At 38.4% G+C, this 22,812-nt stretch overlaps 1 protein-coding gene across 3 annotated transcripts in view; it reads left to right on the top strand.

Annotated features, from left to right (window-relative positions):
* LOC137617233 (afadin- and alpha-actinin-binding protein B-like) overlaps nt 1–22,812 on the top strand; it is a 402,814-nt gene that overhangs the window by 362,969 nt on the left and 17,033 nt on the right. For 2 of the 3 annotated variants that reach the window (XM_068347177.1, XM_068347179.1), the window contains exons 3-8: nt 290–469; nt 1,816–1,947; nt 2,527–2,595; nt 5,422–5,588; nt 6,151–6,292; nt 22,132–22,297. In XM_068347177.1, the coding sequence (XP_068203278.1) occupies nt 290–469; nt 1,816–1,947; nt 2,527–2,595; nt 5,422–5,588; nt 6,151–6,292; nt 22,132–22,297 (856 nt within the window). The remainder of the gene's footprint in view (nt 1–289; nt 470–1,815; nt 1,948–2,526; nt 2,596–5,421; nt 5,589–6,150; nt 6,293–22,131; nt 22,298–22,812) is intronic. The other variant, XM_068347178.1, reaches the window with a different exon arrangement.

Below are 22,812 nucleotides of genomic sequence, written 5' to 3'. Positions count from 1 at the left end.
TAAAAAGTTTTCTTTTTAAATTTTGTTTATTTTACTGTATAGTGTTTATACTATGAAAGTGAAATTTACTTAAAGCAAATTTGTATCACTTTTTCTATATAGTTGAACTCTGTCTTTGCATCTAGGTATTAAGATGTAATCTTCAAAAAAAAGTTCCTTTTTCAGATTGATGTGAAGTATTATGTAGTACAGTATTCATAAAGTTGGAAATGTCTGAACCTTTTTGACGTGGAAATAATTTTCAAAGCTGTTTTGTCTTGTGGTGCATTATTTTTATTTACCCCTGCAGGAACTGCAAGGGATGGGGTTGAATTGCAACTTCATTGATTTGCCAAGTCAAAAATTGAACCTCATATCCCTTGTAAATGCTTGCTGGGAGATGACTCAGTTGTATCGATCAGCTGTCCGAGACAGTAATTCTCTGCTGGATCAGAGAAGAAGAGATGCTTCAGATATTAGTCATTTTCAGGTATTGTATTTACAATAAAAACAAAAAAATTGAATTTGGTGAGGTAATAGTAGTACTGTACAGTAAATGGTCACTCTACTAAGGTGACATAAGCAGAACATGGGGAGGATGAAACTTCATATTCTAAAACATTAAACCTACACAGATTTTTGTTGTAAATAACAGGAAGTAAAGTTAATTGTGTGCAATTGATTAAGAGTATCTTATGAATAATTAAAGATGCGAAAACAGGTATTAATTCTTTTAACAAATATTTCATCAGTATTATTACTAAATATGGTTTTTCCTTTATCAGGTTACATGTTTATTGTTTATCTCTATCTGAATTCTCATCTAATCCAAGTACTTTTATGTCTTTTATTCTTGTTATCCTGTGCCATCTAGCTGGTTAACATCTCAATCTTCCACATCTGAATCCTTTCTTTTTCATCTAGAGATTTTTTTTGATTGTCAAAATAATGATAAAGGGTTGTTTATGGTTTTAAGACAAACTAATATCCTCAGCGTACACTTTATTGCTCTGGGCATAACTATGGCGATAATGATAACCGAAGGTGACTGAAGTGTCTTGTATAGCCTTGAAAGTTAGAGTAAACTGTCTTTCCCTTAAGCATCATAATTTCTTTATTTTTCAAGAATAAATTCATAAAACAAGATAAGAAATAGTGAATTATCATTTAGATTAAGAAAGTACAGTACATTAAAACTTGATAGTTCTGTGGCTAATACAATTATAGGTTCTCTTAATTATATAATACACCATTGTTAATCGCACATCATTTCTCATGTATACAACCTTCTTTCATAAATGTATTCCCTTTTGGAGACAATATGTGTTGTTTTTATTAATATTTATTTCAAGCCATTGATGTCTGTACAGTATTTCTTCTCTATATGTAAGACCTGCATCTTTTGCTCCATTTTGATACTTCATTTCACCTGAAAAAGAAAGTAGACCTCATTTAATTGAGCATGAAGATTTTGAGATAAAAACATTATTTCACTTGAAAGAGAAAGTAGATCTCATTTAATTGAGCATGAAGATTATGAGATACATACATTATTTCACTTGAAAGAGAAAGTAGACCTCAATTGCATGAAGATTATGAGATAAAAACATTATTTCACTTAAAAGAGAAAGTAGACCTCAATTAATCAAGCATGAAGATTATGAGATAAAAACATTATTTCACTTGAAAGAGAAAGTAAACCTCATTTAATTGAACATGAAGATGAGATAAAAAACATTATTTCGCTTAAAAAAGAAAGTAAACCTCATGTAATTGAGCATGAAGATTGAATATAAAAACATTAATTAAGCTTTATTATTATTCCCCCTCTAACAGAATAATGTTAAGGACCTCAGGACTTCAGTGGAAGAAAAGGAAAGATTAGTGTGTGATGCTCAAGAGAGGGAGAGGCAAGCTTTGTCTGTAAATAAAACTCTCAGCTCAAAATTTAAGTCGGAGAAAGATGAGGTAAATATCACTTCCTATTGTTGGTGGTTCATGAATCGTAGTCAGAATTGTTTTGTAAATTATAAAATTGTTTTTCCTTTTTAGTATATTGTTTGTACCTTTTATTATCATGCAGGATTGTGTTGTACACAGCTTCATGGTTTTCATTTATATTTTCTATGAGTATTTTAGAGTTGAATGTTGCTTCACATTACACGACGACATAAAAAATGTTTTAAATTGAATTACTTGAAAGCCAGCTTGTTTTTTCATATTTTATTTATTTCTATTCATGTGTAACTTGAAGTAAAATTACAGTATTGTAATTTTTAGAAATATATTGATTTTTTAAAAGAGGTTTGGTTATAGTTTTCTTAGTCTTGTTTATGATTACTTAATAGTTTATGTAACATATAATAATACACATTTCTTGTAACCAATGCTATGACAATGGAAAGAGTGAACTAGAATGTTAAGAGAGAACTGGAACAAAGTAGTTTTTCATGTGATCAAACCAATACTGTATTCTTTTGTTGTCATTATGAAATGTTTTGAAATTGATCACAGATGATGCTCTATTTTTTTCTTGTTATTATACAGGTTCGAAGGTTGAATAGTGTGTTGCAGCAACGTGAGGCACATCATCAGCATGAACTTCGTAAGAAAGAAGTAAGTATTGCGCATTGGTTTTCAAAGCTCAAGTTTTTTAATTTTAATTATATTTTGGTGCATGAGCTCAAACTTTGTTTTATATATTTCAATTCTTACCCTTAGCTTAGGTATAAATAAATCAGTTCAAACTTCACTATAATTCCCAAAGAAGAGTTGAAGCTCCTGGTTCCTGCATTCCAACATTTTCTTCACTTAATCGTGTGTATGAAACCAATTTAGATGAAAACAGTCGTTGAGGTTGTGCCACTTAAAACTAGTAACATTCTTAATGGATTGAAAGTCATCAGGTCAGGGCCACAAGACCCTTCTCATACATTCTTAATGGAATAGAAGTAAGATTCAATTTAGGTAATCATTCAGATACCTGAAACCAGGTATCAGTGGTACTCTATGTCATCAGGAGAAGGTTTTGGTATAAAAAGAAACTTGCAATTTATTTATAAAAACTTTATATTTGGTTTTCCCCTCAATTTAATTAGTAAGGCAGTTTTTTCTAACATGCTGTGGCATTACCCAAGCGATTGTCATGTATATATGGCTTTAGGAATTTTGTTACACGACAGCAAAATAAAGAGACATCTTGCAGATACAAAATATAGATGTGGCACAATACAATGGCCTGTTCCTACACAAATACAAACCCTTATGATTTAATAGGAGTATGCTTTCAGTGAAGCTGAATAAGACTGTTGAAACCTTTAACGAGGTGGTATTAGTTACTATTGGTTGGCGGGAAAACCTGCCAATCTTACAGGCCACAGACCTCTAGCTTTGTTTTCAGCCAAAGGATAGTACAAATATTGTTCTGGCTCCCTAATCTGGGTATTTCTTTTAGATAATTGTGTTGGTAAATCATTGTCAGTAAGGGATATTTAGAAGGAAGGATGGATTTCCTCTGGTTTCTCAATAACTGTAGCTGTTTGACAGTTTCCTGAACAAACTCGACAATATATTCCCAAGGAGGTTGGTAATCCTTAGACATCAAAGTGCACAGTTAGGAGGAGGAGGTTTGATTTCTGCTCAGTCTGAAGCAGAAGGGCATTGTCCATCTTCTTTCCTTCAGTGTCTTCCTATTCCCGGATAGGCACCAAGGACGCGTCATTTGTCACTTGTTCGTGCTGTTTCTCCAATGTGTTCCCATGCCCTCTTCCTAGTGGGAGTGTCGTTAATAGACCTTTAACGACCCTTAGAAGGAGAACTTGAAGTTCCTTCTCCTCCTCCTCCTGACTCACCTTGTGGTGGCCTATTGGAAACGTCCCTGCCTGGTGATCGCCGGACTTTGGTTCGATTACTGCTCAATGTTTATAGTTTCTTGTAATGTATGCAATCTCACCATCCTTGTGAGCTAAGGATGGGGAGTTTGGGGAAGCCTATAGGTCTACCTGCTGAGTCATCAGCAGCCATTGCCTGGCCCTCCCTGGTCCTAGCTTGGGGGGAGAGGGGACATGTGCATTGATCATATATAAATATGGTCTGTCTCTAGGCATTGGCACTGTTCCTTGCTTATGCTATTCATAAGTATCCTTTAAATCTTTAAATACTGCTGCTTAGGATAGAAGGGCAAAATAGTGTCCTTTTTCCCTTTATGGACGAAATACAGTACAGTAGTCCAAAAGACCGATCGATAGGTGTACACGTGACTCCTACCAATTCTCTGAGCTTCACTGCGACAAAGCAGTAACTACCGCCACCTCGTAAAGTTTTAATAGCTGTATCCACATTTGCAGAAAGGATTCTCCTATTAAATTACTTGGGTTTATACTTACTGTACATACATACACATACCAAGGCTCTTCCCCCAATTTTGGGGGGTAGCTGACATCAAACAAATGAAACTTGGGTTTATATAGGTAGGAAATACGGCAATCCCTTGTCATTTCACAGTTGAAAATCTATGTCAACAATTCCTCTCTATATTGCATGTTTCTGAAGTCAGATAAGTTATGTTTTTCATATTTTTATTATATTCTATTAAAATATTAATATTTCATCTTAGAAAAGCTTAAATTTATAAAGATAAGTGATATAATAAAATTATAAAAGTTACCCTAGATTTCCGTATCTACTTGCGATTTTTCAGCCATGGCTTTACGACTGTACGATTGTAAAGGAATAGATTTACTGTATACAAATTACCTTTGAAAATTGTATTCCTTATTCCTATCACTGTAAGAGCGATGTTTCTTATTTTTCTATAGGATATACGTCTATAGCTATAAAATAATAATTGTTACTTAATGAAAATTGCTATCTCATTGAAAATAACTATCTCATTCTGTAGATATTCTTTTTCTTTCATGCATGTATGTATTACCTGCAAAATTTTGTAGTTGCCAGATGTCTCCTTAGCTTTTACTGAAATGTTCAGTCAAATTCAAAAGTCTGCCAACACCACACTTGGAAGGTTATGGTCTAGGATTGCTGGCTACCTAATAAATTTTGCTGTTCATACTTGGATATTACGTAATTGTAGTTTCAGGCATATAAGGGCTTCATAATTTCTTTGGTGTTGTTGTTTGTTAACATTTTTGTTATGCTTTATTTTTGGAAATTACATTCAAACATTTCTTTTATTTTTATTTATGTATGGCATTTTGAATCACAGCTAATTGGTTGCTGTTAGTGAAGACTGCTTTGCTTTAAGAAGCATTTTAATTTTGTTCATTATTAGTGTATTATAATAGCTAGATATCTGATTATTTGTAGACTAATCAATGTCTGGTATTAAGTATTAGTGTATTATAGCATTTAAATATCTGATTCATTGTAGACTATTAAAGTTTAATACTGAATGGATTAATTTTTTTACCCTTCCAATAACAGGATTTATCATTACAGACTGAAAATAATCGTCTTCGAGAACGTCTACATAGATTAGTATCAGGGGAGAGGCTGTCTGAAACACGTCCTATTGCTATTACAGTCTCAAACACGCTAACTAGATCAAATCGTTCACGGGCAACTTGGAAAACAGAGGCTTCTGGGGCTCGGTAAGATTCTAGCATAATTTGTTATATTGTATGCAATATATCCTGTCTTGAATGTTTTATTTTGATGAGTGTGAGAAATGTCATTAATAACAAAACTTATCTTCACTAAAAATAGCCACCATTCTGGTCTTCACCCTGAGAATTGAGAATTATGTAAAGAAATAGTTTTTTTTTATTAACTTCTAGTATATCCCCAGGATAAGAACATTCTACTTATGAACTCAAGAAGCTGTTTACAAATGAATAAAAAAAATTTAACTTCCTTTTTGAAGTTTTTTTTTTTTTATGCGGAAATAGTAGCAAGAATTTTTAATACATTTTTAAGCTAACTCCCTAGTCTTAGAAAAGCAGCTGACTGAAAATAATGGAGTTGGAGTTTACAAGCTGGGAGACTAAGTTAATCATGTTGGACTTGAGAACCTTTTGACTTAAGAACCTAATCTTGAAATGGGTCTTATCATATGTGGGGGATTTGTTTAATTTTCTTTTATAACCTATTCATTTAGTAAGGGTTCTTGTTTTCTTGCATATTTCCACTTCATGTACCATTATTATCTTATAGGCATGAAGAAGAGATGCACCGGAAAGTACTAGGTCAATATGAAACTTGGGTTGGCCAATTGAGTGATGAAAATGAGCAGTTGAAAGGATGCCTATCTGCAGTCACATCTCATATATCGAAAATTGTAAATAGATTTGCCAATGTGAGTATGCAAGCCCAGTTGTGTGTGGTCTTGATTTGATATTTATGTTGTGTGGTATCTGGTATTTTGGCCGAGATTAAAATATACAGATTTTACGATATTAGGGAAACCTGTTATGAGTCATTTATTCCTATGCGTATACAAACTTCTTAGTCAATCATATGGGTTTACTGATACAGTATGTCAATTTTCTACAACCAGAAAGAAAGAAAAGGTGCCTAATTGTTAACTATATAATAGGTAACTCCACTACTTTAAGGGCAGTGTAATGTGCTGCTGTGAGGTATGCTTCACTTCTCTCCTGGTTTCCCTGTAAAGAGGCGGTCATCTCTTGCCGCTGTACAATCACGACTTTCTCCACACTGGATGACCCTTGCAGTGCGTTCCATGCTTTATTATGTCATGTCTAGTGTTGGTAGTGTCATGAGGACTTGCCCTGGCTGTGATGGTCGCCCTTGTGGCACTTTCATGAGTCTGGTTGAGATAGATCCGTATCCCCTTTCGCCGAACTGCCATGGTAAGTGGTTTTCTATAGAATCCCCTTGCAAGTATTGTAGGGAGTGGTCGTCATCTCGGTGAGAGAAATATCGTTCCCGTTGTCAAAAAAATTAGCTAAAAGGGATCGTTCCCCTTGTCTTTTTCCTTGGATGGCAAGAAACGTAAGCTCGCATCTGCGACGTATGATATTCCCACCCCGTTCTTCCTTTTCCCTTTTCCAGAGTGTTATCCCTCTATGAGCCTAGAGATCATTAAACACTTCCAAAGACTGATCCCCTGGCTACGGCCCTGCATTCCCCGTGTCCTTAGTGCCTAATTACACTAATCAACACAGATCTCCCTCACCTCCCACTAGTGTGCTTAGTGGTGAGCCCTTTATGGTGTAGTTCCAGCAAGATGACTTTTTATTTCTTGAGGTTTCATCCTTGAAAGTCTAAAGTCTCCCCTCATTCTCATCAAAAAACGCCTCTTTCGAGTTGACTGTCGTTTCTCCACTTACTGATGTGGCTATATTGGAAGATACTTATCTTTCACCCACTAGTTCTTATGAGCCTGACTAGCCTCATACGCCCAGGGATCTTCGGCATCACTCTTCTTGCAAATATTCTCCGGGCTCGTCCAGAATTCTCCTATCACTTATTCTGACGCTGTTTGGACTTCTTCTGAAGTGTCCACGACTCGTTTTTTATTGGTTTGGCCGATTTGTCAGAGCACAATCACATCATTTCCTTCAAAACTATCATTACAGAAGGCCAGTCTTCACTGCCTACTAACTTTACCTCAGCGTACACAGGCTGCCATGTCTGTACACGCCGTGCTAACGTCGCAAAATGTACCGTCATTCCAGCACGTGAGTGCATCATTCTGCACAGTGAATGACACCATTCCACATCTTAGAGATGTAAGACGTGATCATGCTATCCCCCAAGCACATAGACATAATGTTGCTCACAATTAGGCATCTGCGTCAACCCAGGTTGACTACCAGGTAGCCTCTACCTTTAGAACCCATTTACCTTGTTTGAATCAAGAAGTCATAACAATGACAAATTATTATTTTTACAACAATCTACGCAAGCAAACATCTGGCCTATTGTTCATACTACTTCGGAGGTTACATGGTCTAGGGAACAACCAAAACCTTCTCTTTCAGGTATTTCTTAATTTCAGAATCAAGAGGAAAAATAATTTTCCTCAGGTGGTACCACCATACACTTACTTTAGAATGATGTGGTTACCAGCTGAAAGCGTCGCAGACATGCCCCATGTAGGAGGCGTCCCAAGTCGCTCCCTCTGAGTGGTCCTTTTCATCTCATGGATAGTTCTGAGAAAGATTCTTTCTGCCCCTTCTCATGCTTATAGATATAGAGAACTATGCTAAACAGAGCAGTGAATACAATTCCTCCCAGTCTTTCTCTGTCTTCTTTTCTCATCATTCGTGTAAAGATATCCGAGAAAGTAAGGACTTGCATGGAAGAATTAAATTTTCTGGCGCAGTTCCTAAGATGGAACCGCCTTATACTCTTAAATAGGAGCCGAATCAGGAAGATCATGGCCTGATCCCTATTGATGACTCTCCGGACCCCGTTGGAGTTATGGGGCCCCTATTAAGGTTTTAATGTCTGGGTCTGAAACCAACCATTTCTTAAAGATTGAGTCTTGTTCATCGTTTGGACGGTTTGGGAGAACCTCCTTGTGCACATGTCACAAGTAGATGTTGTACTATAGATGCAATCTTTCAGCAGTCGCAGAGTGCAAGACTGCTTTGATGTTTCACTATTGAACCAGACCTGTGACACAGAAAAATTCTTCAATAATCAAGTCTCAGCACCCAAGAATTCTGTTAAATTGAGCAGATCCTTGAAACTAACCCTCTTGCACTTTCTCGTTGGAGGAAAGTTTTATGTATATTCTGAGGATCACCCGAGCCTTCTACCAATTGATCCTAATGTTGTCAATCTGGTACCCAGCGTTCCAAGTTGCCCAACCTACCTTCCACTTTCTCTGCATCCAAAATGTAGAACATGGTGGTTGCTGCCATTCAGGCCTGCTCTTTATTAGATCACTGGTCAGGAGCAATTTCCCATTTTGCAGTAACAGAAAATATAAAGAACTGACAGGGGGCTCAAGACCCATCATAGACCTGTCCCACTTAAACCTGTTTGTTTTATAAGGTTCAAGAAGGAGACTCCAGCCCCAGTTCTTCAGGCCATCAGGAAGAACTATTTTCCGCTGACCTTAGATCTGAAAGACGTGTACTGTACTTTCAGGTTTCCATCCTTCCTTGATCGAGGAAGTGCCAGATGTTCACTTTAGGAGACAAGGTCTACCACTTCCATGTCCAGTGCTTTGGTCTCTTCACACCACCTCGGGTCATCACCAGGATCTTTTCCCTTATCTCAGCCTGGGCTCATGCCATGAGCATCAGGCTCATTTGGTATCTGGACAACTGGCTTCTTCTAGCAGTCACTAGCCTCTCTCATACGTCCAGGGATCTTCTCCTGGACTTCTGTAAGAAGTTAGGGATCCAGCTGAACCTAGAGAAGTTCAACCTCATCCCCCAACAACATATCAGATACCTAGGCATGGAAATCAACTTAGTACAAGTTAGAACATTCCCATCTGTCAACAGGGTGATGAGATTCAGGCAAATGGTAGAACCTTTTCTTGAAAGGGAATCGCTCCCAGCACGCACTTGGGGCATAATATTACTCCACTCAAAGTAACTATTCCGCTGATTGCATACTCCCATTCACTGTGGTAAAAGTCTTTAAACTCTCAGCTCTTGTCAGAAACTTTTAACCGACCTGTACTCAGTAACTTAAACCTACCTCTTGGAATGTGATCAAGGTTCTTAGGTCCCTTGAAATAGCCCCTTATGTTTGAACCCTTTACATAAAAGTTCTAGATAGGGTTCTTACCCTAAAGACTGTCTTCCTTCCTGGCCAAGCCTCAGCCAAGAGGGAACACAAATTACATGGCCTATCTTTCTTTACGTTCCAAAGGGTGGAGAGAATTATCTTTCTCTTTTGTTCCAGAGATTGTGGCTAAGACCCCATAAGGCTATACTTTACTCAAGATTTGATTCATTCATGATCTCATCTTGAAGAGGTAACTAATGACCTGGATAGTCTGTTATTCTGTCCCATAAGAGCAGTCGGGAAATAAGTGAAGAAGACAGCCCCTCTCAGACCTAAGATTTTTAATCTGTTCATGAGTACTTGTCATTCCAAAAAGAAAATCTCTAAAGAAAACTATTACCTTTTAGTAGTTGGAAACTATTATTTCCTTGAGGGAAATGCTACCAGGGGTACCCCCTTGAGCACATGACATTTGTGGCCTTGCTGCAACCTTGGCGTTTCATAAGAACCACTCAGTGGCCCAAGTATTTAGTGCAGGGGTCTGGAAGAGGTAGACCAGCTTCACAGGCCACTATTTAAAACTGTTCTCCTAGGTCCTCTTACAAGACACTTATCCTGTCACAGCATTAATTATTCTCTGCATTATAAGGGTTTGAACAGTGGATCAAGGACAGTGTGTACCAACCTTCTCCAAGCACTTGACCTTGGAGTACCTCTGTTAACCACGCCCTAATGTAGGTAAGATTAACTTTCCTTGTCATTACTTAGAGGCATTTGACACTTCAGCCCCAACTCTTCATAAGCTGGCTGAACTGTCCTAATTTGTTTATCACTTTTAAATTTTTGTTTCTGATCATGACATAGAGCTTCAATGATCTTCTCTTGATGGTGACTTCCTCCCACGTTAGGAAGACTCCCCCATATAAATGACAAAGAAGTTTGTATCCATGTAGGAATAAACTACAATACAATTTGTATTTTTCTTAGCTATACTAACATGAACCCCAAGTCATTTATGCAAAGGCCCTACCTCATCCACCCCACAAGTCTTTACTAGGATCAAGTGAAGCGTGCCTCGTCGCAGCACGTAAAACTGTTAAGCAGTGGAGTTGCCTAGTAAACTATTATATAGTTACCAATTTGACACCTGTTCTCTCTATCTGGTCATAAAAAAATTGACACAGGAGTAAACCCCATTTAAATGAATCGGATTTGTATAGCCAGATTTGTATAGTGAGGGGGTGTTTGGCCGTGTCAGGGTTTCAGTATGCATGAGTGTCAATCCACTCTTTATATTTCCTGGATAAAGTCTCACTGCAAGATTCCACCCACTACCCATTGTTGTACAGGCTGTCAACCTTCTGGCATTGACAGGCCAATGGTACATAAGATGTCTGGATACTTTTCCCACTCTATAGAGCTTGGTTTTGTTATACTGGGACAAAGGTTTTCAGCCAGTTGGAGAAGGACTTCTACCCACCTTAGGGTGAGTCTCCTATGTAAAGAACGAGGGTTTGTATTTGTGCAGGAACATATATCAAATTTTGAAGTAATTTATATTTTCTCTAATTATACAAATCAAGTTCTTAACACATTCTTTTTCCCGCCATCACCTTCCCCCTAGAAGTCCTGCTTACAATCAAAAGTTTGCTCAGATATTGGGTGAGTATGTGAGCAGGCGGGCTGGTCTACCCCCTGCTAACTAGCGGAGGCCATGGACACCTCATGTTAGGAAAGTTTTCATGGCTAAACTAGCTTGCGCTGAATCATATCTCAAATGTAAAGAACTTGCGTTTGTATAATTGTGAAAAATACAAAGTGCTTACTATAGTGCATAATGATACTTTCTTCTATGATAATGATAGTACAGTAATAACAAAACAGTAACTACAAAACAAACACGAACAAATTAATCATCAACACCTGCTAATTGTTTGATGACCATGTTAAGAAATACCCACACAGTGCAATAAAAATTTAGCAATAGAAATTATTATGAGAGGTTCTGAAAAATGATACAGTTCAGTCAGTGATTATATGTTATTTGATAATACAGTACATAAGATTTATAATAAAAATAATTGTAATATGAGATCAATGGTGTGAAAAGATTTTGATTTTCTCTCTCGGAAACAAAATTTAAAGTTCTAAGATTTTGATTGTTCTTTTTATATTATAATCTTAAATAATTTTCATATAGATAAAGTAGTTTGTTTCAGTTTGAAAAATAATGAAGATAAAATTTTGATAATTTGATAGCTTATTTAACAAAAAAATCACACTTAAAAAAGAAATCTTTAAAGGTATCAGAACATGAAATATGTTCAACTTTCTCTCATTAAAAAGCTTTCAAATAGAAATTAAATGTCACTAAAACAGAAATGAAATTTTCCTTTACAGTTAGTTAGCCTGTTGAAGTTAATAACTTGTCATAGACAACTTTTTTTTTCTTGACTGCCCAGTTCTGACTGTAGAGTATTATTCAAAATTTTGAATTTCTACTAAGTAGAGCTGTACACTTCAAATGCTTATGTTACGATATCTGTAGAGGTTATTTTCATTAATAAATAAAAGTTTTTTATGAAACAAATAAGTTATGGCAAATTGTTTCTAACACCACAACAATTTTTGTTTTATGCGTAGTCAAGCATGAAAGGCTTTAGCAAAGCATGAGACTTTTTTTTTTTTTTAATCAAAAGACTGGGAAAGAAATTTATATAAAATCCCATTGTTTGGATGATAGTTATCTCAGAATGGGTGGCCTTGGACATTGTCCAACAGCAAAATCATATGTTAAATCGGATGTTCTTCTCAAGGGAAGAATTCTGTATCTATGGGATAAATAGGTAAAAAAGAAATCATGAACAATGGCCAGTGTAACTTAGGCTTTGGGGTTACTCTCATACAATAGTAAGAGAGCCCTTTGCTATTTTTTTTTTAAGAACTCTGGGCTCTCTATTGGGTACAGTGACAGAGATTTCTGCTTGAAATCCTCGGAAGCATTGTCACGAAGTTGCAGTTTTAACCTATTTTTCAAGCCAATCCTTGACTTTTTTTTTGTTCTCCCCCCCCACAAAAATATATGGTCTGTTCGGCTTCCGTTTCCAGTGTTATCCTATTTCATGAGCATAAAAAATATACTTTGGTAAAAACTTACCAACTTCTATAATGTCCTTAGCATTTCAAGAATTTCCCTAGGCAGCCATTTCATCGACATTTGCTGCCGTGTCAGGTAATTTCACATTTGGGACGTTAGTTCAAATCTTTGAAAGGTTTAAGCCAACCTTGCTGGCATTAAAGGATGTTCCCTTGGATGTATTGCCATGTATGATTTTCAAGTCTTCAAAAAGGCTTCTTCTTAGATAATCATTAAGCTTATAAGCACTCTTTAAGTTGATGCTGAACCTGGATAGTGTGCTTGAGTAAGAGCAATTGTGAATTAGTTAATGAGAGAGCAAACCTTGTGATTTAATTATTTGATGGAAATACTTTTTTTTCCTTTTGAGGGGTTTTAATAATGATATGTCAAATATAAAGGTCATGAACTAGGTTTAAATTTAAAAGTTTAAAAAAAAAAAAATGTTTGAAAACATAAAAGCTTTTAAAGTCTCTTACTAAAGTACCAGTTTTCTACAAATGTCTTTGCTCCTCATTATGTTATATTGATCTATATTTCACCATATATTCATAACTTGAGTACTATACATTATTTGCAAACATTTTTTTTATCTATTACCTAGGTGATTTTTCCTTATATATACCCATATAGGTTTTGCGTTTATACCTGAAATTTTCACTTACAAAGGTTTCTGTCAGCTTGAATTTGTATTATACAATATTTGTTCCTCATCCATAACTTTTGTCATTGTTATATTACATTTCCTTACCAAAAAACCTGTTTTTTTTTCTATCTTCACAAGGTCTGAAGCTTTGAGATCTAAATCTTTCAAGTTTAATTATAGTTTAAAGAGATATAAGTGATATTAGATGAAAAAGGCATGAAACCATTACATATATAACAAGGATTACTAAATCAAATTTATAATGCTAGAAAGGTAGCCGACAAGGAAATAACGAATTACCTGAAACCTTCACAATGCTTAAAAAAAAAACAGAAAATTATAAGTCAGAGTATAAAACCAGCACCAAATTTACTCTTCCATCAAAGTTCAATAAATAAAATGAGGAAAATGTGTAATTAGCATGAACAACAAACCCCTATAGGTGCTATTTAACCAAGTGTTTATGGTTAAGTGTAATTTACAAGTCAAATTTTTTCTGCCAAAATAATGACTTTAAGAAATTCGACACAAACTGAGAAAATCATAGGAATAAAACGATCAATGCAAATTTGTAACTCCTATGGGGATAATTGGTAATACTAGATAAAATTAACAACCAACAATACCTGTCATGTATTAAAATCCTTCATTTATCTCAGATACGCATTTCTTAAAAATGTAAGGTGGATTAAATGAGCATTGATAAAAAGTATCAGTAAGTTTTGAAGAATCGGATCTCATGTAAAAAAAATTAACACGAAGATAAACAAATTGATCTATTACAGCACAGGGTTGACAATAAAAGTGAGTTGGGGGATGGATACTTATTTGTAGTGGACCAAAGGGCTTCTATGCCGTAGGCTATTTCTGTATGGCAGACAACTGGCAATCTTGGGATATTTTAATGGTCTCGTAATCAAACAACTGATGTTATAGATGCATTTGTAAGTGTCATATTGAGCCAAAAGTAAGAGCAATATAGATATTTGAGCAAAGGATGTCTCTTGATATTTGTTACTTGTATATTTTATTGTTGAAAGTTTACGGTTTAGTTCGACTATCTTAAGCAGCCCCTAAAGCTTGCAATTCAGTAGTTTTGTTACTATGAAATAGCGTTTTGAATGGTTTTTATATCTTATTTGTATGAAAACCATTCTCTCTAACTTATAAAATGTATAATTTTGTGTGCTGTATCGTCAGTAGTTTTATAGAATTTTATAACTTATTTTCTTACACTTCTTGACATTAGTGTGAATGTAATTTTCAATATTAAACTTACCCGATAATCATGTAGCTGTCAACTCCGTTGCCCGACAGAATTCTACGGAAGGGATACGCCAGCGATCGCTATACAAGAGGGGGGTGTACTTCACAAGCGCCACCTGTGGCCAGGTACTGCAGTACTTCTTGTTGACACCACTTCAATTTTTCCTCTGTCGTGCTTCCGGCAAGACGTTCATGGATACGCTTATAATTTTGGAGTCTTGTTCACGGTTTTTGGTGAAGTATTGCTCTAAGATTTCAGCTTTCGCTATTCAGGAAGTTTTATTATTAGCTAAGCTAACTTTTGGAATTAATTTGATTAATTATGGTGACGAAGAGAGTATGAACTCTCTTTCACCTTTAAATGGCCGACCCTTCCCTTAGACGGAAGTGTTGGTGTCTAAGAGAGTATAGACTCTCTTTCTTAATTTTGCTTAACAAAAGTTATAGATTTATTTTATATCTCTCCGCCTTTTATAGGCCTCTTCGATTAACTTCCTTTTATTATAAACTTATTAAAATTAATTTTTATATTTGTTTATATTCGACCTTTCCTAATAGTAGGCGGTCTTTTCTTGGTACCGAAGTTAATTAACATTGAGCCCGTCATTTTGGTTTTACCTGTTAACATATTATGCTATTTTAATGTTTTTGAAAGAATTTCTTTGATAGTCTCGTACTGTTTTCAAAGTTGAACTAACGTTTTGTTTTGTCTCTGCAGTTGTTGACGTTCAGAACGTTCAACTTGCGCTCTATCGTTACGATAGAGAGAGAATTTTCACGGTGTCACGTTACAGTAAGAGTAACCGTGTCTAGCGTTTTGTTCATTCTTTCTTAACTTAATGGTTTTAATTCTAATAAAGGAACTTTTCATTTTGGGAAATATTTCAGTTTTTTCCTTTAACAATAATATGTTTTAACGATATATATGATTGGGCTCTTCTCTCAGGTTCTAAGTCAAGAGAGAGAGAGAGAGAGATAGAGACGGAGGGAGAAAGAGGAGGATAAACGTTTCGTTCAAGCGAGTAACGTTGTTATCGTTTTTGCTCTTCTCCCTAGTCTCTTTAGGGGAAGAAGGTAAACGTTTCTAGAGTTTTTTCTTGTTCTCAAGCTTTATGCGGTGAGAGATTTTAAACGTAGTTTATTTGATCTAGTGTTTAGTCTCTTTCCAGCCACTGAATTATTTATCTTTCATTAGATTTTTCTGTTACATTGTAATTCTGTTTTCGCAATTACTAACTTTTGAGAAAGGATAGAATTGCGTGTTTCAGGTACAAACCACTTAAAGTTTCGAGTTCAGTGAAATAAGTGCAAACAGAAAATCAAAAGTGATAAGTGATTAGCGCAAAGTGTGTCAGTGTTGTGCGTGAGGGTACTTCTGTGCGTGCCAGTCGTCCTCCCAGTCCGGGACCTCTTGCAAGCTCCCAAGCCCAGGGGAGAAGCAATGTCGAAGGGCAAAAGGGTTCGGCAGGCCTTGATCGGCGCACAGAAGTATCCTCGGTGGTTGCGGGCGTGTCTTACAGAGACCGTCACTCCCACCCGCAGACGATTGAGCCCTTATTTTGCTCGTCTGCAGAAGAAATTTCGGGGAGAAAACGCTGGTCCCAGGTCTCAAGACCTCTTAAACGTAAAGTCCAGACCTATGCCAGACGTACGAAGTTAGAGTTCAACAACCCGGCTGCAGTCATTGGGTTAGCTCTGACTCTCCTCAGTCATCAGGTGACTGCACACCTCCTAAGAGAGTTAAGGCTTTGCCTCAACAGACTTTATCGTCTGTTGATCCCAAGACGACTTTGCTGCAGTCCATGCAGTCGCAGCTTGCGGTCTTAATGCGTGAGTTTCAGGCTGAGAAGGTTACACCTCCTCCTGCGAACGCTCCGCCTCTCCGCAGTCCAGTCTGCCAGGCGTACGAAGTTGAGGTTCCTCAGGCTACCTTACCGCGTTCTGAGTTGCCAGTTACCAGCGGTGTGCAGCAACCTCCGCCTCCTCCTGCGAGAGCTCCGCCTCACCGCAGTCCAGTCTGCCAGGCGTACGAAGTTGAGGTTCCTCAGGCTACCTTACCGCGTTCTGAGTTGCCAGTTACCAGCGTTGTGCAGCAACCTTAACCTTCCTTAAGGCAACCTCAGCAATGGGAGCAGGAGTCTTATGCCTTACTTCCTCCGCTTCCGCTTGCGGTTCCACCAGCGAGGCAACAATCTCTTGAGGTACGACAACCTCTTCCATCAATGAGGCAGCCACCTCAGCACTCGCTGCAGCGACCTCAACAACTCTTGCAGCTCACACCTCAGGAACCTTAACTCGTTCCTCAGGAACCTGCTACTGCGCATCCGCAACCCTTACAGCAAGCGCAACTCTTGAGGCAGCAACCTCATGCTATGAGTCAGCCACCTCAACGCATGCATCTGCCACTTTTTCCTCAACTTGAGCTTCTTCCCATTCAACTTGGGAATAACAAATGACAATAATAACACCTCATTACTTTCATAACTTGCATTTGTAATCATATACATGTATGCCTACACAAACATTATGATAATGGAAGTTATTTGTATTACTTATATAAAAATATATATGTATTCCTTGCAATATATTTTTAACAAATCGCAAAATATGGCAAAAATATCTTCTAAACAAAAATGAATCATGAGTTATGAATGTAGGGTAATATTATGTTGATATTAAACCCCATGCAAGCATGCATGAAGTAATGCAGTGTTGCCAACAGGGCGAGTTTCCCTTTCCTGAGGTGAAGTAGATTATAGTACATTTAGTGTAGCTTAATTCTACGATTATCATGCCGGCTATCAAATTCATCAACAATACAGTCTAAATCAATTCCCTCGGCACGTGCACTTTCAATGGACGGTAATGCGATATTACTCACTCTAGCACTGGTCATGGAATTTCTGAGAAATGTTACACGCCATGCAACACGCTCTGCTTACCTTACAGCATGCTCTACATACAGCATGCTCTGCATACAGCATGCTCTGCATACAACATGCTCTGCATACCTTACCGCATGCTTCTCAGTCACACATCTTTGGTTGTTGCCAACTCACTAGACTGTCAAGCAGTTTCATAACGTTGCCTTCTAGTCTGCTGCTTTTGCACCAGTGAAACCCTCACTGAGAGAACTTAGCTTTTCTCGGATATGGTCCCTGTAGATGAGAAAGTGCTTTTCTCCCTCCTTCTGATATTCCCTTGAGGACTCTGTCATTTGGAGAGGAGCCTTTAGCTGCGTAGCCTCCTATGGACTTTTATTTAAGCATAACATGCTCCCAGGGAAGGTAATGGTTCCACTTCAGTCGCTAACCCCGTCTGTTACCACACCTGCTCCCATAGACCTTGAGCTTTGTTGCAAGACATGCAGTCCAAGCTTAGTCCTTGTTAGAGGATTTTTTTTGTTTACGGAGTCAGTGTGTCACTGGGAAGACGTTCAACAACCAGCAGAAGTGACTTGTTGTGACGCAGTGCGGCAACCTCAGCAACCCGATAAGGAGTTGTCTGTACGACCCAGACAGTCTAGACAGCTTCGGGTTGTCACTGTACTTCCTCGCTTCCCCATGGTTGACAGTTCACAGACTGTGCAGCAGTACCATGATCTTGTGTCCGGCTCCGTCAGACGACTGGCTTTTAAGAGCTCCCACAAGTCGTCGCTGTCTGGAGATTCTCAGATGGACTATGGATCTGACCAAGGAACTGGGCCTCCTGGTCAATTTTGAGGAGTCTCAGCTCGTCCCATCCCAGACCATTGTCTCCCTGGGTATGGATCTTCAGAGTCGAGCTTTTCGGGCTTTTCCGTCGGCCCCAAGGATCTTCCAAGCCCTAGAATGCATCCAGAGCATGCTGAGAAGGAACCGATGCTCAGTCAGGTAGTGGATGAGTCTAACAGGGACACTTTCATCGCTGGCCCTGTTCATCGTGTTAGGGAGACTCCACCTCCCCCCCTTCAGTATCATCTAGCTGCTCACTGGATAAAGGACATGACGCTAGAGACGGTCTCAGTTCCTGTTTCCGAAGAGAGGAGGTCTTCTCTCGCGTGGTGTAAGAACAGCTTTCTTCTCAAGGAAGTCTATCTTTGGCTGTTCAGAAACCCGACCGCCTTCTCCTCTCGGACGCATCAGACACGGGCTGGGGTGCGTCTTTGGACGGACAGGAATGCTCGGGAACATGGAATCAGGAACAAAGGACACTTCACATCAATTGCAAGGAGTTGTTGGCGGTTCTTCTGGCCTTGATAAACTTCAAGTCCCTCCAGCTTAACAAAGTGGTGGAGGTGGACTCTGACAACACCACAGCCCTGGCTTACATCTTCAAGCAGGGAGGGACTCTTTCGTGAAGTTGTTCTAGATCGCAAGGGACCTCCTCATCTGGTCTAAAGATCGAAAGCTCACGCTGGTAACGAGGTTCATTCAGGGCGGTATGAATGTCATGGCAGATCACCTCAGCCGGAAGGGTCAGGTCATCCCCACAGAATGGACCCTTCACAAGAATGTTTGCAGCAGACTTTGGGCCCTGTGGGGTCAGCCAACCATAGATCTGTTCGCTACCTCGATAACCTAGAGACTCCTGTTGTATTGTTCTCCGATTCCAGACCCAGCAGCAGTTCACGTGGATGCTTTTCTGCTGGATTGGTTCCATCTCGACCTGTATGCATTCCCGCCGTTCAAGATTGTCAACAGGGTACTTCAGAAGTTCTCCTCTCGCAAAGGGACACGGCTGACGTTGGTTGGCTCCGCTCTGGCCCGCGAGAGAATGGTTCTTAGAGGTACTGCAATGGCTGGTCGACATTCCCAGGACTCTTCCTCTAGGAGTGAACCTTCTACGTCTACCTCACGTAAAGAAGGTTCACCCAAACCTCCACGCTCTTCGTCTGACTGCCTTCAGACTTTCGAAAGACTCTCAAGAGCTAGGGGCTTTTCGAAGGAGGCAGCCAGAGCGATTGCCAAAGCAAGGAGAACATCCACTCTCAGAATCTATCAGTCTCAAGGGGAAGTCTTCCGTAGCTGGTACAAGACCAATGCAGTTTCCTCGACCAGTACCACTGTAACCCAGATTGCTGACTTCCTGTTATATCTAAGGAAAGTAAGATCCCTTTCAGCTCCTACGATCAAGGGTTACAGAAGTATGTTGGCAGCGGTTTTCCGCCACAGAGGCTTGGATCTTTCCACCAACAAAGATCTACAGGACCTCCCTAGGTCTTTTGAGACCTCAAAGGAACGTCGGTTGTCCACTCCAGGCTGGAATCTAGACGTGGTCCTAAGGTTCCTTATGTCATCAAGATTTGAACCTCTCCAATCAGCCTCTTTTTAGGACCTCACATTAAAAACTCTTTTCCTCGTGTGCTTGACAACAGCTAAAAGAGTAAGTGAGATCCACACCTTCAGCAGGATCATTGTTTTCACATCTGAAACGGCTACATGTTCCTTGCAGCTCGGTTTTTGCTAAACGAGCTTCCTTCACGTCCTTGGCCTAAGTCGTTCGAGATCCCAAGCCTGTCCAACTTGGTGGGGAATGAACTGGAGAGAGTACTTTGCCCAGTTAGAGCTCTTAGGTACTATCTAAAAAGGTCTTAACCTTTACGAGGACAATCAGAAGCCTTATGGTGTGCTATCAAGAAACCTTCTTTTCCAAGTTCTAAGAACTCAGTTTCTTACTATTCAGGCTTCTGATTAGAGAAGCACATTCTCATCTGAAGGAAGAAGACCTTGCTTTGCTGAAGGTAAGGACACATGAAGTGAGAGCTGTGGCTACTTCAGTGGCCTTCAAACAGAGCCATTCTCTGCAGAGTGTTATGGATGCAACCTATTGGAGAAGCAATTCAGTGTTCGCATCATTCTATCTCAAAGATGTCCAGTCTCTTTACGAGTACTGCTACACCCTGGGACCATTCGTAGCAACGAATGCAGTAGTAGGCGAGGGCTCAGCCACTACATTCCCATAATCCCATAACCTTTTAACCTTTCTCTTGAATACTTTTTATGGGTTGTACGGTCGGCTAAGAAGCCTTCCACATCCTTGTTGATTTGGCGGGTGGTCAATTCTTTCTTGAGAAGCGCCGAGGTTAAAGGTTGTGATGAGGTCCTTTAGTATGGGTTGCAGCCCTTGATACTTCAGCACCTTAGAGTTGTTCAGCCTCCTAAGAGGAACGCTGCGCTCAGTAAGGAAGACGAACTTATTTTAGGCAGAGTAATGGCTCAAGTCGACTTCCTTACCAGGTACTTGTAATTTCATTGTTATTTTGAATAACTGATAATATGAAATACGGGATACTTAGCTTCTTGATATACATGTACACTGGTTTTCACCCACCTCCCTGGGTGTGAATCAGCTACATGATTATCGGGTAAGTTTAATATTGAAAAATGTTATTTTCATTAGTAAAATAAATTTTTGAATATACTTACCCGATAATCATGATTTAATTGACCCACCCTTCCTCCCCATAGAACCAGTGGACCGAGGAAAAATTGAAGTGGTGTCAACAAGAAGTACTGCAGTACCTGGCCACAGGTGGCGCTTGTGAAGTACACCCCCCTCTTGTATAGCGATCGCTGGCGTATCCCTTCCGTAGAATTCTGTCGGGCAACGGAGTTGACAGCTACATGATTATCGGGTAAGTATATTCAAAAATTTATTTTACTAATGAAAATAACATTTCTCAGGAATTAAGTGCTTGTCCAGATAAATTCAGCAGCCTGTGATCACAGTGCGAAACATGTCTTTCATTTGTTTGTTACTCTCGTTTTCATTTCTACAGCATTGGTGCAGCATTTCAACGATGTCACCAGTGCTTCTATCTCTTTTGCACTGCAGGTATGATGCTCTTAAGACAAAAACATAAAGGCAAACAAACGGACTATTGCACAGCTGTAGTTATATGATACCTCTGCTATTGCAGTGCCTCCTTCCTTAAGTAGCATTAGTTTACACTTCGGCATTTTGTGGTTCACTAGTTTAATCTTTACATTATTTTTTTTTAATTATGGGCATTTTACTTTGTTGAAGCTTTCTAGACAATTCATTAGCCTTATCGCTTGTTTATAAGATTGTATCCACATCCCGATTAGTGATAATATTAACTTGATTACTTTTCCCAGTACAGTAATGAGTGGGGTATTTTTGCCTTTATTGGTCCGTGAAACAAGTTGATTCCTGGTTCAGGATCCCTTGTGTGAAAATTTTTCTTTTATAATAGTGATATTTAACTGGTTTTAAATAAGTTAAATGAAAAGAGCAATTCCTCTTCAATCGAAGGCTTTATATTCTTTAATATGTGATTTTTAATTTTCATATAAGGTTCTTACGTGTGTATCTTAAGATCTGCTTTGATTTTAGACTTCAGCCTTGATTTGAAACGGTTACGAAACACTATTTTTAGAAAATTACTTTATTATACTTTTCTGAATCTCATGTTAAGTTCTTTTTCCAGAATGAAAATTATTTGAATATTGACGGAGAATTCAATTCATCTATGTATAGCTCCGATTCTCTTGAGAACCCTGTATTCATGCTAGAGTTTCCTGCAGTCAGAGAACAAGTACAACAAACTCTCGAGGAGTATTTGAAAGTGATAACGCAGTTGATCGAGGGTAAAGGTAGGTACTATGAGAATTAATACTCTCCATTTACCAACACCCAAAATAGGTTTAGATAACATCTGATATTTATTTCTTTTATCGTATTAGTGTGTTTAGTAGTTATCCAGGATGAATGTGTATGATTACTGCACTGTCGTAAATGGTTATATTTAATAAGAACTCTTCAGAAATCGGTTAAATCTGTGACAGGAGTGTGGGATGAATTAATACGAGGTGAGCTCCAGAACAACTGACTTTATTTAGGTCCTTAGGGGGTCATATAAAGGTGACAATTCCATATGTACATTCAATGGCTTTTTTCAATAGGGATGACTTTATGAAAATTAACAATAATGAAAATATAGTTAAAATTTTAGTGTGTTATATTCAACAGCTTTTTGACTTGGAGTCAGATGACAGTAAGTGTATAAGCCACATGAAGAAACCTTAGGGATGGCACTCTTTATTTGTATGTGTTACTAGCTGTATGTGCATTACATGGCTTTCCCCCAAAGAAGACATACATGTGGAGG

The sequence above is a fragment of the Palaemon carinicauda genome, chromosome 23 (assembly GCF_036898095.1).
Source record: "Palaemon carinicauda isolate YSFRI2023 chromosome 23, ASM3689809v2, whole genome shotgun sequence".
Classification (NCBI taxonomy): domain Eukaryota; kingdom Metazoa; phylum Arthropoda; class Malacostraca; order Decapoda; family Palaemonidae; genus Palaemon; species Palaemon carinicauda.
The sequence above is the reverse complement of the archived record's forward strand: the minus strand, read 5'-3'. Positions and strand labels throughout refer to the sequence as shown.